This window comes from Rhinolophus ferrumequinum (genome assembly GCF_004115265.2).
Source record: "Rhinolophus ferrumequinum isolate MPI-CBG mRhiFer1 chromosome 15 unlocalized genomic scaffold, mRhiFer1_v1.p scaffold_54_arrow_ctg1_1, whole genome shotgun sequence".
NCBI lineage: Eukaryota > Metazoa > Chordata > Mammalia > Chiroptera > Rhinolophidae > Rhinolophus > Rhinolophus ferrumequinum.
The window spans coordinates 718,037-736,877 of NW_022680357.1; the positions used below are offsets into that span (position 1 = coordinate 718,037).

Sequence of the window (18,841 nt, forward strand, 5' to 3'; positions counted from 1 at the left end):
GTAGAGAAGGGTAGACCCCAGAATAAAATAACTGTTTTGCAAAATTGGAGGAAGGGAAAGGGCAGCTGAGTAGATAACCAACAGTACTTACCACACCTTCCCTGGACGATGCAATCTAAAGTTGCCCCCACTTTTCATAATGTTTAAGTACTGTAATATTAAAATTTGTTTTCATGGTGACACATCACTATTTGAAGCCACATGGTGTAGGGGTTAGTAACACAGATTCTGAGGCCAAACTGCCTGGATTTGAAACCTGGCTACCACTTTACTAGCTGTTGAGTTAAATTACTCAATGTCTCAGTTTCCTCATCTGTAAAATGGGGATGATGATGATGACGATATTACCTACCTCATAAGTACCATTTAAGTACCTAACTTAAATGACGATTAAATGAGTTACTGTAAGGATTAAATATGTAAAATGCTTAAAACAGCAACCAGTCCATTCCTAAGACCAAGCTGTATTTTGGAGACATTCTTGTATCCTTATTATAAATTCCCCTTCCTTGTTTAAACCCTCCATTTCTGGAGTTCTCCACGGAGCTCCCTTCCCGTCCCCACCCGGCCATTTAGCTTTGGCGCCATCTGGCGTCCATAAGGGAAGTGACGCGCCTGCGTTCTCCCGGCCTTCTGCCCTTTGTCTCTTCCCAGGGGGGAATCTGGTACCTACGCCTTTAAGAGGATTAGCCAAGACAGAGGTATTCGAGGGCAGATGACCAGAAGCGCAAGCTTGAAGCTCGCTCAGACTGGTCCAGTCCGGATAAGGGGCGGGCTATAGCAAACTCCACAGATGTATTTTGTCTTTCCTGCGACTCCGCAAACGCCTGTGATTGGTCAGGGCCTCCGGAGGCGGGCCCCGAGCAGAGCGCGGGGTTCTCCCGGGCAATCTGGGCTGCAGCGCGGTGGGCGACATGTCCGGGAAGGGCGGGGAGAAGCGCGGAGACAAGGAGGGAGAAGACACAGGTGCTACCCGCCCCTTCAACTTCAGCCCGGAGCCCACGCTCGAGGACATGTAAGCCGTCCTTGCCCAACCAGGGCTGGGGAAATCGCCCCCTTCCTCCCTTTGGTACCTCCACGTGGTTGGGAAGAAGGCTAGCAGTTCTGCCGGGGTCCCAGCTCTTCTGGCTGACCCCGGGCGAGCCTTCTAACTCCGCTGCAAAATGGGCTTAGCTGTGCACACCGGAGGCAGGGGAAACGGTGACGCTCGGTGAGTGATATTAGAACCAGCCCTGGGGAAATACCGGGTCCAATGCTGCTTCTGCCTCTGCCCTCCCGGAGTGGGAGGTGGGACGTGGGCAAAGGCATTGAGAGGTGGGAGACATTATTTCTTGCTCAGGAAACGCAGGAAGGCGTCTTGAGGGAAGTGCCCGTGGACCTGCAAGATCGCTGTAAGATCGAAGAATTCAGATATGCAGAGATAGGGAAATGCCGGGGACAGGAAACTGCAGAAGCAGCAGCAGGAGATGGAATAATGGAAAGAGGGTATTGTTAGGTTTCAGTGGCGTTTAGGGTCTGTGTAGGGGCGCGACCTTTTTATAGTTCATAGAGACGACGCGACTTGCTTAAGGCTATCCAAGGAGTTAGTTGCAGAATAGCCTCTGATACCTATGTCCCCATTACATATCACTGAGATACCTGCCCGGACCCCGCGTCTCTCCCCCCCTCCCCTAACCCTGAAACCTGGGCTTCCACCCCTTTCTCTTATTCCAGCCGCCGCCTCCATGCTGAGTTTGCTGCTGAAAGAGACTGGGACCAGTTCCACCAGCCTCGGAACCTCCTCCTGGCCTTGGTGGGAGAAGTGGGGGAGCTGGCAGAGCTCTTGTGAGTAGATGAAAGTCTTCCTGGAAGAGTCTGTTTGTTGTGGGAGAGGGGAGGGAGGCTTTATCTGATCTTCAAATAGCCATAGCCTTGGATTCGATTTCCCCTCCTCCCTGCGGGGCTCTGTTCCTGATTCTGGGAATACTGAGAACACTGACAGTCCCTGTCCTCTAGGGGGCGCCCAGTCTCCTAGGAGAAAAGGGTGCAAACTGCAAGGCAGATCCAAACCTATGAAGGGGAGGTGGCAACCTTCCTTTACCTCTGCCTCTGGGGTGGAAAGGAAGGTGTTTTGTAGAGGATCTGCCTGTGACATTCCAGGCAGGGGGATGGCATCTGCATAGGTCGTGAGGTGGGAAGGGGCCAGTTAAATTCAGGGAGAATCTGAGACTCCTTCAGCGTAAGAGTCTCGAGGAAGAGCAAGGAGTTGGTATGTGTTTTGTTTTCTGTTGCGTTCCAAGTGCCTGGAACACAATAGACATTCTTGAATGAGAGATGGGGCTGTGGGAGAGAGGGGTGGGACATGCACCCTGAATGATAAAGCTGGGGTTAGGCACTGATGGACTTTGGACAGGCGACCTGGCCAGATTTGAGTGGTAGGAAGAGCACTGACTCTGCAGGGTGGGTGGTCTCCAAAAGAATTAGAGCAGGATGACCAGTGAGGAGGCTGGTGTAGGTCGGGCAAGATGGGGTGAAGCAAGCTAATTTTAAAAAATCAGGAATTGTGATAAGTTCTATGAAGGAATAACACAAGATGACGAGAAAGAAGGGAACAGGGAGAAGGCTTTTCTGAGGAGGTGACATCTGAGCTGAAACCTGAATAACAGGAAGGAGCCAGCCAACGGGAAAGATGGGGGTGGGGAAGTGCTCTCAAGTCAGAGAGAGCAGTGAGTGCAAAGACCCAGTGACAGTTTGGCCTGTTTCCAAGACAGAAAGGGCCAGGGTGGCTTTTAGGTGGGGAGTTGGAGCGAGCAGTGGATAATGACCTTGGAAGAGGCAGGAGTCAGCTCATGCAGGACCTGGGGGGCGTGGTCAGGAGTTTTGATTTTATTCCAAGCACAGCTGGGGGAGTTTTAGCAGAGGAGGGGCAGAATCTCGTTTGTGCTTTTAAAAGGTGGTACTGGTACTGGGCGAGAGTAGGTGATGAGTTAGCAGGCTTCCGCAGTAGTCCAGGTCTGAGATTTAGTCTGGGGTGGCAGTGGCTCCGGCTGCAGAGTAGAACTGGGTCTTGACAAGTGAAATGGTCTCTGTGACACGCTGGCTCAGGTAGGGACACAGGTCTGGGAGAATCATTTGTTGGGGACTCTTCCCCACCCTGACTCTGCTCAGGGTCAGATGGGTTGAGTTGTCTCTGGAGGAAGTTCGTAGGAAGTGGGAGTTCATTGCTGCAAGGACTGGGGTGCTCTGAGGGGCGGAGCCCATTGTCTTAGCGAGCGTGTGTCTATGTGTGTTCTGCCCCCAGTCAGTGGAAGCCTGATGCAGAGCTTGGCCCCCAAGCCTGGCCCCCCAAGGAACGGGCAGCCCTTCAAGAGGAGCTCAGTGACGTCCTCATCTATCTGGTAGCATTAGCAGCCCGCTGCCGTGTGGACCTGCCCCGGGCCGTGCTCTCCAAGATGGACACCAACCGGAGACGCTACCCGGCACATCTGTCCCGGGGCTCTGCCCGCAAGTACACAGACCTGCCCCAGGGGGCCACCTCTGAAGACCAGGCTGTGGGGACTGCAGACCTGGCCTGTGAGTCCACAGGCAAGGCCTCAACCTAGAAATGTGGGCCCAGGACCTACAACTCAGCATGGCAACATAGGTCATCCGCCTGGGGGCCCCACTTCCTGAGGTCTGAGGCTCAAGAACCTCCGGAAGACAGCCTCCTGGGATTTTTCTCACTCAATAAAAGTTTTGTGTAGCAACTTCTGGATTCTTCCTGGGGCGGCCAGGGAGGCTGTGTCACCCAGTGCTGGAGAGACGCACCAGAGTTGCTTCTGAACCCAACTCTTGTTTCTCTATTGAACCTCCCATCTGCAGGGCAGAGATCTCATTTCTAGTAGGTTCCCTGTGTGATCTCATTTAAATTCCTTTCCCCTCAGAGCCTCTAACAGATTACAGGCTGTATGTTGTGTTCAGAGCCCAGATTTTGGAGTCAGGCTATGTGGGTTCAAATGCCATCTTTGATATTTATGAGCTGGATGATATCCATCAAATGACTTCATTTTTCTGCACCTCAGTTTCCTCATCTAAAACGAAAATAATGCTATCTACCTGCTAGAGGTGTACAATTTAAGTAAGTTATTCTAAATATTTAGGACAGTGCCTGGAACATAGTAGGTACTTAGTAAGTTTGCAGTTATTATGTTTGTCTTTTCAACTCAAAACTTTCAGAAGCCTAGAGCAGGAAATGTCAACAGTTAAGGTAGGCCTGGACCTAGGACCGAGCCTCAGGTCCCCAGCACAAATCGGGGTCAGGGCTCTGACATGGAGCAGAACAGCGGAAACTCCCCTCGGGCTCAGACCCCTTGCTCCCTCCCCTGCCAGCTCAAGGCCAGTTTCTCATACCAACTCTATAACTAAAGATAATATTGGGTGTGTGATTTACCTGCTGGGTGACCTCAGGCGTGACACTTTCTTTTGTGAGATACCCATGGTCTGCCTCCCTCAGGGTGGAGTAATGCAGGGGAAAAGCCCTTTAAATTACTTGTACTGCCCCTCTGAACCTGTTTCCACTTCAGTAAAATGAGGCATTCCTTTACTGGCCTCATCCCCTCATAGCTCCCATGACAATGGACTATAAACGCCTGTTTACTTGTCCCTGCTCTGCCATTCACTGGCTGTCAGTACCTCTTGGTGACCACTCCCTCTTACCAGGGACCTCTTACTTCGCAAGTGAAACAATCCAGATTGGAACTGCTTCAGCCATGTGTTCCCAAACCCACCCTGCTTCTCCCTCCTGATAGCTGCAGCCTCATTCTTACTGGTCTCCGATTTCATTCCCTCAACTCGATCAATTATCTCCTCTCCCTTTACATAATCAACTTCCTTTCCATTAGCCCTCCCCACCAGCACAGAAAGCGTAATGGAGTCTCCTCCCCATAGACAAAAAAAACCAACAAACTCTCCAGCTACTTCCCTCAGGCTTTTCACAGCCAAGCCTCTCGAAAAGGGTTGTCTACACCTATCCACTCTGCTTCCTCATTTTCCCATTTATACCCTAACCCACTCAAGGCTGGCCTTCACCCGCATCCCCCCCAGACTCCTATAAACTCATCAGACACTAGAGCAGTATCTGAGCTGGCCAAGCTCTCGGAAACACTTCCCTCTCTAGTTTTCCCAGACAAGATACTCCTGGTTTTCTACCTCTGGCTGTTCTCTCACAGGTTCTTGGGTACCCTCATCTGGATATGGTGTCGTGCACCCCAAGCTATTACCTCCAATCACCTCCCTGACCTCTCCACATTTACCTCACACCCTGTCCAGATTGGGGTGTAATAATTGCTCCAATTTTAACTGCCCTCCTCATCCTATGCCATTTCAGTGACACTACCTGGGGTCAGTCATGCAAGCTAAGAACTGACATCAGCCCCACCTCTCCCTCGTCCCGAGGTCCACTCTTAACCACCTGTGAATTCTAGCTCCTTAATATGCCCAATCCACCCACCCACCCCCCATCCTTCAAGGCTTTGCTGCCTTGGACCCTTTCATATGGCTTCTAAGGTCCCTAGTGGTCTACCTCCTGCCAACCTCCTTTATTTTTGTCTCTACCTTCCACCCCAGGGGATGTCAAGAAGTCCGGCATGCCGTTTCAGGCGCTCTCTCCCTATTTCCCCCAACCCCATCTCTCTTAGTCTTCAAGCCCAGGTTAAACTTACCACCTCCGAGAACGTCTCTAAACTCCAAGATTGCATTAAAGACCTAACCAACAGCATCCCCCATCGTAGCTCCCATGACAATGGATGGCAAGCACCTATTTACTTGCCCCTGCTCTGCCATTCACTGGCTGTTATCTATTTACTCACCTGCAGAAATGGAGATAAGCTTGACCTGACCGGGCTGTTAAGGACGAAAATGAGCTAATAGCAGTAATGAAGCCCTTGAACCCTTTAACAAGTTTCTACCAGTGCTTGTCTCACTACTAGACAGCTGCATGACACTCATGGCCGCTCACCAGAGCTCTGCAGAAGGCAGTGCCTGTTTGATCACGAACGTGCGACGGTATGTTTATGGACCCACCAGACCTGAGGGTGCGAGGACATAACCAAGGGCCGAGTAGGGGATGACTCCACACACACACAAACCCAATTCCAGGAACCCTTTTGGGCTCAGAGCCCCACTCGGCTCTATGACAGTTCGCTTAAGTCACCTAAGCCTGGGGAAAACCCCTTTCCTCCTCCCCACCCACCTCATTTACAGGCACGGGTGGGGTGAGGATATAATACTTTATTCACTAACACGAGCTGAGGGTTTGTAGTGAGGGGGAAGTGGGCAAGGTTTCCAGGGACCCCGGTAGGAGATTCGCCACGTCTCCCGGGTCCAGGGCAGCCAGGCCTGCCATCCCACCCTCTGCAGACCAGGGGGGCAGGGCGGGGAGGTGTCGTCCGGGTTAACGCAGCCCCTGGGGGGCGGGACCCTAGCGTGCACCTCCAGCAGGAGGCTGGCAGTCCGCCGCCACGACATCGGCGGCTCAGCTACCCTCGCACTCTGGGCAGCGCTCGGTGACAGTGGCGGCCGTGGCGCCAGGGGGTAGCTTGAAGTCCCGGCCGCAGCCAGCGCAAATGTAGAGACGGCGCCGCATGTGTGCGCGACGGTGGCGGATGAAGTGTGAGCTGAGCCGGAAGCGCCGGCCGCATTCGGCGCACGGGTAGGGCCGCTCGCCCGTGTGCGTGCGCGCATGCTCCGCCAGGTTGGAGCGGTGGCCGAAGCGGCGGCCGCACACGGGGCAGCGGTGCGGCTTCTCGCCCGTGTGCACGCGCCGGTGCTTGGCCAGCGCCGAGCTCTGCGCGAAGCGCGTGCCGCAGTCGGCGCATGCGTACGGCCGCTCGCCCGTGTGCGTGCGTCGGTGGCGCGCCAGGCACGAGCTGCCGCCGAAGGCGCGTCCGCAGTCCGGGCACGCGTACGGCTTCTCGCCCGTGTGCACGCGCAGGTGCTGGGCGTAGTTGGAGCTCTGCGCGAAGCGGCGGCCGCAGTGCGCGCACGCGTACGGCTTCTCGCCCGTGTGGCGCCGCCGGTGCTGCCGCAGGTTTGAGGCGGCCGAAAAGCGCTTGTCACACTCGGGGCACTCGTAGGGCCGCTCGCCGGTGTGCGTGCGGCCGTGTTTGGTCAGCGCCGACTTCTGCGAGAAGCGCCGGCCGCACTCGGTGCACGCGAAGGGCCGCTCGCCCGTGTGCGTGCGCGCGTGCTTGGCCAGCGTGGAGCGGCGCGCAAAGGCGCGGCCGCAGTCCGGGCACGCGTGTGGGCGCGCGGGGTCGGCAGACGGCGCTGGCGCCTCGCTCGGGACCTGCGGGGAGAGGGGGGACAGGTCAGCCCTCACCCAGCGGGCGGGGAGCCAGAGACCTGGGTCTCCGCAAGCTGCAGCCTCTCAGTTCCCCGTGTAAAACAGGAAAACAGGAAAAGCGAGGGTGCCTGCCTCGTGAGATGCTGCATATCACAATGCCCAGTGTCATTCTAGCTGTTCTTTCTTCGTTCCACAAATATTTAGTAAGGGCGTACAATGTGCCAGACTCTGTTCTAGGCACTGGGGGATTCAACGTTATTATTAAAAATCCATGCTTCCAGGAGAACGGATAAGGGGTGCTGGTATTGGGGGGAATGCTGCAATCTTTCAGGTTAAACCTTACTGATGTAATATGAGCAAAGACCTAAAGGAGGTTAGAGAGCAGGCTGCGGAGGGAACAGCAAGAACTTGCGGCAGAAGTTTGCCAGTTCCGTTCCAGGAATAGCAAGGAAAACGGCCTAGGGCAGAATGCCTGAGGGGGAGAGTAATCAAAAGGGTGGCTCTGGAGGGGACCTCTTAGTTTAGGGCCTTGTAGTATGAAAGGGACAGGGAACGATTCGAAGAGATGTTAGACGGTTTTGAACAGGGACAGGACCAGATCAGACTCATTATTAAAAGGCTCCATCAGGTGCTCGCTTCGGCAGCACATATACTAAAATTGGAACGATACAGAGAAGATTAGCATGGCCCCTGCGCAAGGATGACACACAAATTTGTGAAGCGTTCCATATTTTTAAAAAAAGGAAAAAGAAAAAAAAAGGCTCCATCAGGTTGCTGGGGTTGAAGGAGGGGAGAGGGCAGACGCAGGAGCCCAGGGAGGAGGTGTCATCTAGCAGGAGAAGACAGTGGCTCAGATCCAGGTGACAGGTGGAAAGTGAAAGGGGTGAGAAGTGGTCTGCTTCTGGATATATTCTGCCATTTGAGACAACAGATTTAATAAACAGATTAGATAGAAGGTAGAAAGAAAGAGAGGCGTCAAAATTACTCTAAGGATTTTGAGTTTAGCAACTGCAAAGGTAGAGTTGCCATCTGCAACGGTGAGGATGGTGGGAGGAGGGAGTTTGGTAGGTAAGACTTGTTTCAGATCATACCTCCAATTCTTCACACATCTGGAGCTCAGGAGAGAGGCCTAGGCTGGACATGTTGGGAATCCGTCAGCTTATAGGTGGTTTTTAAAGCCTTGAGACTGAGTGAGATTACCCAGGGTAGAGAACCTGGGGCAGCAAGGTGACAAGCAGCCAGTGAGGTAGGAGAGGATGGTATCTTAGAAGATAGGCAGGACCAAGTCCAGGCTCTTTGATAAACTTTTAAGATCAAGCACCTGTCATCTTTTAAGCTGTGAAGAAGAAGGCAAGGTAAAACCCCAATGCAATTCTGAGGCCTGAATTGAAAATGAGCCAGTTGCATGAGGTCTGGGCTTTTAGAGATATAAAAATCAGAAAAAGAAACGCTTTGTCCGAGGCAGGGAAAGGGAAAAAAACTCTATTAACGTTGTATTAACGTGGTTTTGTATTAACTGTAGAATGAAGAGAACTATTGAGAGCACACTGTTCCTTAGAAAACGGAAGGCTCATCACAGCTAAAATGATGCCGAGTATCGCCTGTGGGCCCAGCAATGAGATGCATTAATTCATGACCAAATGAAGGACCCGGTATGTATTAAGGACAAGACAGTGTTAGCTTCTCCCCATATTCAATCTCCACAAATTATTACATTCTTATTTTAGAGATAAGGAGACAGGTTAAGTGACAGTGAGCAGGAAGGCCTTTACTTTCTTAAGTTGCAAGGAGGGCAGCTTCAAGACCTTGAGGATCCTTTGTAAAAAGGCAGTAGCTTTTTGGTAACCAACTCAGAAATTGGAACACCAGGCAATTTGGGAAATTAGTGACCAGACAAGGGAACTCTGGTTTAAACAGTATACACAATAACAGTGATACCAGCGTTATGGTGTAAAGCTTAGACAATGCTATTTTATGTACATTATTATATTAAATCTTCCCGTCATCCCCTTGACTCGGGTGTTATCCTTTGATAATTAAGAAAACTAAGGCTCAGGGAGATTAAATTCATGCAAGCCAGTGGGAGTCAGGACCCCACTTAACCGGTAGGGTACACTGCTTCCCTGCCCTCACACTGCCAAGATGTGACAGAGGCTGGATTCCAAGTCCCTGGCACTTTCCAAGAGGGATTCAAAGTTAAAATACAACTTGATAACTTTAAATCGAGAAATTCCCCATAGCATGTTTGGCACAGTCTGAATTCAAGGTCACACTTTCTAGTCTTGCCCTGATTCCGACATTTACTGAGTTTATTTCAACACATCAGCCATTGTGGAGAGAACTTCTATCAACATTTTTCTGGCCCTTTTTTCTTCTTTAAGATGTCCTTCTTTAAGATAGACTTCTTATGCTGGGCTCACTGACTTATGAAAAAGAAATTCTTCACACAAGTACTCTTGGTATCTCCAGCTCCAGGAGGAGGGGCCTTGGGTGCCCCAGGAAACATCTTGGTATCTAGCTCATGAAGGAAGCATCTAGTTCACTAAGACCCTGAACAAGTCACTCCCTTGCCCGGCCTCGGTGCAACAAGGAAGGTAAGGTAGGCTAGGTGACATAAAAATTCCCAACCGAGGTATACATATCACAGATGCAAGGGTTATGTAAGCACACTGTTCTCTCATGATAATCATTATGTATTTATTTTCACAGACATTAGAAAGACAATGGGTCACAGGAAACCCACAATTTCATCATTATTATTGTTTGGATGAAGGCAGATTTATTTAACAAAACGATGTGAATCTATCTGAAGAAAAGCATTCAATAAATGAGCACAGCAGGTGAGTGACAGGACTGAACTTGGCAAATACCAGACCAGGTGGTCATTAAAAGCCGTTATACGACTTCAATTCTGCAGCTATCAAATTTCAAAATTAGAATAAACGGTATTTGCACTATAAGATATGGGGACACAATGCAGAACAGTAATATGATAATCCAAGCATTTCAAGTTAGTGATTTTTGTCTTCCTGCTTTAAGTTTTTTTGTTTGTTTGTTTTAACCAGGGCACACTTCCGTTTCCTCCTCAGCTATTACTTTTCTAATTAATAATAATAACTACTGAGCACTCACTGTGTGCCAGGGGCCGTGTTAAGTGTGTTCCATCCCCATTTTAAATTCTCACAACACTTTGGGTTTGGGATCATTAGCTCCATTTTATAAATAAGAAAATAAGACTAATAAGTAAGACCCTGAGGCCTGCCCGAAGCCTGGCAGCTAATTGGTGACAGAACCAGAGTCTGAACTGGATGGAAGTCTGCCACTGTCCAAAACACCTGCTCTCTTAGCCATGATGTACTATGTCACTGACAAATGTGAGGTCACCTACACAGCTTGTCTCCCTCCCCTGGACTCTTTTCAGAATCCTCCTTCTTTTTGGTATGAAGTATAAAATACGATCCCTGTCCTCTGGCTCCTTGCTACAGGAAGTGTGGGCCACAGACCAGTAGCACCACATTGCTGGGAACTTGTTAGAATCTCAAGTCCCACTCCAGACCTACTGAATCAAAACCTCCTTTTTAACAAGATCTCCAAGTGATCTGCATGCATGTGAAAAATGAAGAAACTTGATCTAGAAGAGAAGAGCGACTCCTGGAGAAAGCAGATGGAAAAGGTGAAGAGGGCTTTACAGGCTGAAAGACCACATGGGCAATCTGAGAGGTAAGAAAGGGTCAGGTCTGCTTGAAGCTGGGCCCGGGATGGGTGCTGGGTGATTAGAGATGAAGCCAAGACGTGAGGTCAGATGGGGAAGAGCCTTGAATGCCAGGCTTAGGCCCTGAGGCTTTTTCCTGAGGGAAACAGAAAACCACTCTGTTTAAAAAGGTTTAAACAGGGAGAGAGAGGATTGAATGTGCACAGAGCCCTCTGAGAAAATCCTTCTATTCATTAAAGAGAAGTTGGATTTTGATAGGCAGTGAAAGATGGCTTCGGCCCCTGACTACAGCATAATTAAGGCCTGTTTTGGACAATCCCTGGCCATGGCACTCGGTGATAGCTAAGAGTCACAGAATGTCAGCACTGGAAGGACCTTTCGAGGTCACTATTTCATAGAAACTGAGACGCCGGCAGACCACACAGCAAGTTAATGAGCTAGCTTGTGGACACAGCTGTTTATGGGATGTATGTGTGTAACCCTCATTTCCACCCTCCTCCTCCAAATCCAGTCACCCACAGATACTTAGACTGGCTTTCTAGAATCTTCCTTTCATTGTCTCATTTTACAGATGAGAAAGCCACAGCAAAAGTGGTCAGTGGTGGAGTCAGGATTTGAGCCAATTCTCTCCACTGCTACATGATAGCATGGAGAGTCTAGCCCTATGTACCGCTCACAATTAGCCCAGGCCACCCTCCTCCTTCCCATCCTTAGCTCCCGTGAGTCCAATCAAGGTTCCCAAATATCCCCTTCTTTCCATCCTCTCTCCACTGCTGCCACTACCTTAGAGCACGCTACCAGCTTTATGTGGCCTGATCTCCCCACAACAGCCAATGAATCTTCGAAATAGAAAACCCTCCTCTGATTGGAGACTTCTGATAACCTCACACACTGTGTCCAAATTCCTATGCTGGCTTTCAACACCTTTAACTCTCTGGCCCTTCTCCTCTGAGCATTTGCTTTTGCTGTTCCCTCCGTCTGGGATGCCCTTCCTCCTCCTGCTTTTGCCAAACCCCCACTAAGCCTTCTCTGGAAGCCTTCCCCGCTGCCTTCAGTTGTTTGTCCTCAATCCTCTGTCTGCGCCTCCATGCTGTTTCCTGTTCACTCCCAGCCCCAGAATTCAGCCCACAAAGGCCTCTGATAAATATGAGTTGAAAAGTCTCCAGGAAGATGGCCTAGACCAACATCCTGAACTTTCGGGAGAAAAATGAATAATAGCAGCAAATCTTTGCATAGTGTTTATTACGTGACATACACAGTTCTAACTCTTCACATGTATTAACTCATTTAATCCTCACAACCCCAACAAGTAGGTGCCGTTATGATTTCTCTTTTACAAATGTGGAAACTGAGGCACAAAGAGGTTAAGAAACTTGCCCAAGGTCACACAGCTGGTAAGGAAGTCCACCCTACGTTCTGCAGTCTGAGTTCTTAACTTACAGGCCAAAGGGGAGGCCAGGGGATCCACAGGGCCAGAAGAGGCAGACTAAGCTAGGAGGATGGGCCAAGGAGGCCTGAGGAAAACAGAACTAAATAGTTACTTCACTGGAAGAGGCCCCATCAGCCAGCCCCTTCCCCCTAGCGCCCATGACACCCACTAGGGGGCAGCAGAACTTCCTTTCCCTGGGAACCGGCCCCTGGCTTGGACTGGCTGGAACAGGAAGAAATCAGCATGGCCCCAGAAACCTGGCAGAGCCAGCTGGACTCAGAGCCGCACTGGCTGGAGGTGGGAGTCCTGTAGGGTCCTGGATAGTGGAAATATACCTGGTGGCAGTTAGGGTCTCAAATGGGGAAATCGAACTCATTCTGATCTTAAAACTTCTCTCTTTAAACCTACATCAACCTCAGGATAAAACCCAGGTGCCCTACCTGGCCTGCCCACCACCTCCCTCTCATCCGTGTGACAGCAGGGCTGAACCAGCTGCCCGCACTTCTCCCAGGGCTCCATTCACTCCCTCAGAGCTACCTGAAGGCCCGTTGTTTCTGCCTGGCGTAGTCACTCACTTCCCCCGTCCCTCTCACTGGTCTCAGGTAAGCCATCCCTTTACTGACTTTGAGACCTTGGGCCAGTCACCAAACTGTCCAGTTTCCTGGGCCTCAGTTTCCTCACCTGTAAAATGGAACAAATACTACCTACCTTATAGAATTGAGGTGCTTAAAACAGTGTCTGGAGAATAGTTAAGGCTACCAAGAGTCAGTCAGCTATTAGTGTTGCTGTTGCCTAACCTGACCCCCCACCCCCACCCCCTCTAAATCTGCATTAAGTTCCCATCTGGGCTTCCACCTCCCACCCATCACATAGGATTGTAGCTGCGTGGTTACTTGGCAGTCTAACCTTGCTAGACATCAAGCTTCATGGGCAACCAAGGGAACCAAGGCTGGCGTTTACTCTCCAGCACCCAGCACAGAGCCTGGCACAGTAGGCGTGACATCTATTTGATGGCAGCATGGACAATGGGGCCGAAGGATGAGTGGCCAACCCTCAGATTCCAGATCAGAAATTTAGGGGAAAGTCGGGACGGGATCCCTGGCTTCTGTCTGAGGGACGCTGGCCCTGGACCAGGTTAGGGGCAAGGGGGTCCCCGGGGAGGAGACACGTACCTCCTTGTTGTCCACGGGAATCTTGAGTTTCACCACCTCATACTTCTCCTCACCCTCATCCTCCTCACTCTTCACCAGCAGCACCATCTCCTCTTGCATCTCTTCCTCCTCTTCCTCCTCTGTTTGCTGTTCGCCCGGCATCTTGACGTCCTGGGGCGGGCAGCTGGGTCAGAAGCTCAGGACCCGCCCCCCACCATGGCCCTGGCCCAGGCAAGGAGGTGCAGCCATGGCTTCTCTCGCTCTGCCCTGGTCTCTAGGTCTGGCCCTCTCCCCTCCACCCCAGCTCCGCCCTAGGCCCCAGCACTGCCCTGGGACCAGCTCTGAAGACACTCGTTCACCCCACTCATCCCGGCATTCAAGGCCCTGAAGTGTTCGAATCTCCAGTCCCAGCGAGTGGCCACCCTCCCAGCGCTGAGTCACTCCCCGGCACCTGGATCGGTGGCCCAGAGCTCTAGGGCACGGGCTGGAGGCGGGATCGGGGCGGAGACCCTGGGGGTGCGCACTCACCAGCCGCAGGTTCCGCGCTCGCGCAGCCCCAGGCCAGGGCGCCCGGCTGTTGGGCACTCTTCGAGGCCGCGGCTCAGGGGAGGGGCGGGGCGTCGGGGACAGCTGTTCATTGGTCAGAATGCCTAACCCCGCCCCCTGGGGGAGGGATCCAGAGGACCCAGGCGTCCGGCCCAAACTGCCCCAGTAGGGTGGCGAACCCAGAGCCAGCGCCTTCTCCTGTACCCCAACTCCCAGGATCCCAGGCCGCTCCATCCCGACTTTCAAGGTCCTCGTAGTCAGGCTGTAAACCTACCTTCAAGGCTCGCCTCTTGTGGCCGGCTCAGAGGTCTCGGCGGAGGCCAAGCGCATCTGCTCCGCCCCAAATAGGCCACGTGCGCTCCTGCCCAGGCCTGGGCCTCTCGCTGGCGCCCCGCCTGGAGGGCGGACCCTGCTGCCTCCTCACCTCTTCCCTCCCTTCCCTCTTTTTCCTCCTCGCCCGTCTTTTTTCCTTCTTTCCTGGCGTCACCTTTCTGGTCTGTCGGCCTCTGGGATATCTTGCTCCTTGAAAACATCTCAAATCAACGGCCCTTCAGGCGGCCGCTGGCTTGTATTGTGTGGTGTGCCTGCTATGGGCCTGTGTTAAGCTAGGCGTTTTACACACCAGATCTCTTAAATGTGTTGGGGTAACATTGGTTAATAACATTACATAAATTTCAACGGTACAACTTTTATAACATCTGTATACTTCATTGTGTGCTCACAAGCCAAAGTCTAGTCTCCTTCCATTACCATATATTTGACCGTCTTTATCCTCTTCTCCCCCCACCCTCCATCCCCTCTGGTAACCACCAATCTGTTGTATCTATGAGTTTTTTGCTTTTTTGATCTGCACAAAGGTGGGTCCATTTTACAGATAAGTTAAGTGAAGTTCAGGGAGGTAAACTGATTTACCTAAATTACAGTAAGGGTTGTCATAGCATTCCTGACAACCCAATCACCTATGTGGAAACATTGGAGGGCTGTAATGCAGGGTCCCCGGTCCCACTCTTGGCGGGTGGACACAGAATACGGTGAGGCCAAAAAGGAACAACAGAGCCTTAGATAGGGGAGTCATACCATTATATTCTTTTTTTTTTTTTTAATTGGGGAAGGGGAACAGGACCTTGTTGGGGAACAGTGTGTACTTCCGGGCCTTTTTTCCAAGTCAAGTTGTTGTCCTTTCAATCTTAGTTGTGGAGGGTGCCATTCAGCTTCAAGTTGTTGTCCTCTCAGTCTTAGTTGTGGAGGGCACAGCTCAGCTCCAGGTCCAGTTGCTGTTGCTAGTTACAGGGGGCGCAGCCCACCATCCCTTGCGGGAGTCGAACCCGCAACCTTGTGGTTGAGAGGACGCGCTCCAACCAACTGAGCCATTCGGGAGCTCAGCCTCAGCTCAGCTCAAGGTGCCCTGTTCAATCTTAGTTGCAGGGGGCGGAGCCCACCATCCCTTGCGGGACTCGAGGAGTTGAACTGGCAACCTTGTGGTTGAGAGCCCACTGGCCCATGTGGGAATCGAACCGGCAGCCTTCGGAGTTAGGAGCACGGAGCTCTAACCGCCTGAGCCACCGGGCCGGCCCACCATTATATTCTTAATGGCAGCTGGTCGAGACACAAAGGCAAACATCCACCAGTACCCCAACAGGGGGTCTTCCTGCACCCCAGTCTCACTGGTGGCCGGGTGAGACAGGAAAAAGGATCCACATGATCTGCAATCCGCCATCCACACTTGTTAACCCCACTTGCTAGCCACAATCTGCCATCTGCTTCGCTGCCAACCAACCCTCTAATGTAGCCACAATAGTTATATTAGTGGTTAATGGCTAACTGGTCATAGCTGATGGCCAACTAGTCACAGCTGATGGCCAGCTACTACCCGAGCCAGCACCTTTCCACGTAAGGCCGAGAGCCTGGAAACTGCTCTCCTGGCTCTGTCCCCACAGGGGCCCACGGACCAAATCCAGTCCACAGAAGTATCTTGTTTGGCCCTCAGAGTGTTTTCAGACTTAAAAATTAGCTTCAAAAAACAAGAAAAGAGGTCTTTTACAAATTTTAATTTCCAGCATTTAAAAATTGTGATGTCTCCCACTTCTCTTGAAAAAGATATCTAATTCTCCCATTTTATGAACGGGGCAACTAAGAATCAGAAATGAGGAAAGAGAGAAATAACATTCAGGAAGTGCTTACAATCCCTATGCTATCTCTTTACAACAGCTTTGTGGGGATCAGTAATATCTCCCTTTGACAAATGAGGGAACTAAAGCTTCCTGAGCTTACGTAATTTGCTCGAAGTCACACAGCTGGTAAGTAGCAAATTCCAAAGCTCGGGCTCTTTTTATTGTACCAATTATCTCTTAGACATGAGGTTCCATGAGGAAATTGGTAGCAGAGCCAGGACTCAAACCTGAGCCTCAGTCTGCAGAGTCTAGGGCATAATTAAGATGTTGAGATTACATCTGGTCAAACTTTTGCTCTACCCCAGAGCTGGGAAAAGGGTAAATGCCCGGATACTCACACTCAAGATTCCCCAGAGGTACTTTGATTGCATTTGTTCTCTCATCATTGAGCCCTATTATGTGCCTGGCACAATTCTAGGTATTGGAGATGCAGTAGTTAACAAAACACAAAAATCTTGACTATTATAGCCCTTCTGAGGGTGTAAAAAACATACACAAGTAAATAAACAAGATAATTTCAGATAACGATAGGTGCAAGAATAAAAAGGGCAAGACGGTGTAATAGGGAGTGGTATGGTTGGGGGCTTCTTTAATGTGTGCAGGGAGGCATCTCTGAGAAAATAGTATTTGAGACTCCTTGAATGATGAGAAAGTGTTAGCCATTTGAAACTCTGGAGGAAGAGTGTTCTAGACAAAACTAGAGGCCGTAAGGTAAGAAGAACAAGCTTGGCATGTTTGAGGAACAGAAAGAAGGCTGGTGTGTCTGGAGCCAAGTGAGTTAGTGGGGGAAACGGAGTGTGGGAGATGGAGGAGATGTAGGCAGGGAGCAGATGATGGCTGGAAACCCACCTCTAGCAAAAGGCAAGGCCTGCTCGCCCTGATGCAGACGGTCGGGGAAGAGACGCAGCTGAGAGCAGGGAAAGACCCTCCTGAAAGGGCCTTCTGCGGTGGCAGGACGTTGCAACAGATGCTTGCAAAAGGAGGATAAGGAGTCCATTTGCTCTAGAAACATGTACAAGTGTCTACCTGGAATCGGAGCTTGTTCCTCCTGCTTTTGAGAATCTCATAGTCTTATTAAGTTGGTGCAGAAGTAATTGCGGTTTAAAAGGTTAAAAATAATTGCAAAAGCTGCAATTACTTTTGCACCAACCTCATAGAAAAGAAGATTGTAATTAAAAAAAATACATAGGGCAGCCGGATGGCTCAGTTGGTTAGAGTGTGAGCTCTCAACAACAAGGTTGCCAGCTCAATTCCCACACAGGATGGTGGTCTGCATCCCCTGCAACTAAAGATTGAAAACGGCGACTGGACTTGGAGCTGAGCTGCGCCCTCCACAACTAGATCAAAGGACAATGACTTGGAGCTGATGGGCCCTGGAGAAACACACTGTTCCCTAATATTCCCCAAATAAAAATTAAAATATAAATATGTATTAAAATATAAATTAAATATTAAAATATAAATTAAATATTAAAATATAAATTAAATATTAAAATATATATTAAAAATAAATATAAAAATTAAAAATATATATACATATATAAATTTTATATATACATGAAAAGGAAACAATAGGTGTTCTGGCAGGAGAATAGTGGGGTAAGTGAATAACTCCTTTGAAGGGAGTGGATACTGGGTGCCAGCCTCACTGAGGAGATAAATGTGAGTGGGTGTTTGCCAGATTGACAAAGAGGCAGCAGCTTGTAGGACTGTACATTCTTGTAAAGAATACATCATGCTCAGGTAGGTTTACATATGGTGATGGAAGGAGAACTGACTCTGGGTGGTGAACACACAATGCGATTTATAGATGATGTAATACAGAATTGTGCACCTGAAATCTATGTAACTGTACTAACAATCGTCACCCCAATAAACTTTAATTACAAAAATAAATAAATAAAAGTATAATTGGGGGGAGAAAAAAAAAGAATACATCATCCTCCAAAGACACCGTCCACCAAAGTATTTCGGGAGGCCTCTGTGTACCAGGCCCCTTTTAGGACTGGGAGGTAGAAAGTTGAGTTTGGACAAGTCTTTGTCTTACTCATTACTCTGCGTTTCACTATTTGCCTTCAGCCCCACTAGAATTTCAGTTCTTGAATCCCCAAGGACTTAGCACATATTCTTCACTCTGCCCAGAGCACTCCACTTCCTCTCCCATCCCTCACCTCCCCCTTTCTTAGTTTATTCCAAGTCACCGTTTGCCACTTCTTTGGAGAGGCTTTTGGATTATGTGGGATTCTCTCCTGCATGTATGCTTCCTGCATAGTCCTTACCACATTTGAAATTATTTGTTCAGCATCTATCTTCTGGGTAGAAACTTAAGTCAGAGACTTTGTCTTACTCATCCTTCTATCCTCGGTACCCAGCACACAGTAAGTAATGCTGTTGAGTGACTAACTGTCCCCAAGAAGCTCTTTGTGTTTTCAGAAGGGATTCTAACCCAAGCTGGAGGTTCGGGTAACCCCGAAACCACACAATTGGAAGACCTTGAATGCCAACTAAGGAGTTCCGTTTTATGCAGACATA

At 50.2% G+C, this 18,841-nt stretch overlaps 2 protein-coding genes and 1 non-coding gene across 6 annotated transcripts; 2 read left to right on the top strand and 1 right to left on the bottom strand.

Moving 5' to 3' along the window:
- Nucleotides 1-775: 775 nt before the first annotated feature.
- DCTPP1 (dCTP pyrophosphatase 1) lies at nucleotides 776-3,743 on the top strand. Of its 2 annotated transcripts, none has more exons than XM_033101089.1 (3): nucleotides 776-1,015; nucleotides 1,714-1,824; nucleotides 3,281-3,741. In XM_033101089.1, exons 1-3 carry the CDS (start codon nucleotides 915-917, stop codon nucleotides 3,579-3,581), a joined length of 513 nt encoding a protein of 170 aa, XP_032956980.1. In that variant the 5' UTR covers nucleotides 776-914; the 3' UTR covers nucleotides 3,582-3,741. The 2 variants fall into 2 exon arrangements, with proteins under 2 accessions (XP_032956980.1, XP_032956977.1); XM_033101086.1 differs by lacking the exon at nucleotides 776-1,015 and adding an exon at nucleotides 1,030-1,210 and having other exon boundaries at nucleotides 3,281-3,743.
- A 2,488-nt stretch (nucleotides 3,744-6,231) lies between these two features.
- Nucleotides 6,232-14,497, bottom strand: ZNF771 (zinc finger protein 771). 3 transcript variants are annotated; one of them, XM_033101450.1, is made up of 3 exons: nucleotides 14,413-14,497; nucleotides 13,614-13,763; nucleotides 6,232-7,303 (listed from the first exon to the last, which is right to left on the bottom strand). In XM_033101450.1, exons 2-3 carry the CDS (start codon nucleotides 13,752-13,754, stop codon nucleotides 6,491-6,493), a joined length of 954 nt encoding a protein of 317 aa, XP_032957341.1. In that variant the 5' UTR covers nucleotides 13,755-13,763; nucleotides 14,413-14,497; the 3' UTR covers nucleotides 6,232-6,490. The 3 variants fall into 3 exon arrangements, with proteins under 3 accessions (XP_032957341.1, XP_032957339.1, XP_032957340.1); XM_033101448.1 differs by lacking the exon at nucleotides 14,413-14,497 and adding an exon at nucleotides 14,121-14,257; XM_033101449.1 differs by lacking the exon at nucleotides 14,413-14,497 and adding an exon at nucleotides 14,044-14,198.
- LOC117019906 (U6 spliceosomal RNA) lies at nucleotides 7,929-8,035 on the top strand. Its single transcript, XR_004422590.1, has one exon. It is a non-coding gene; the product is annotated as a U6 spliceosomal RNA (small nuclear RNA).
- Nucleotides 14,498-18,841: the final 4,344 nt, after the last annotated feature.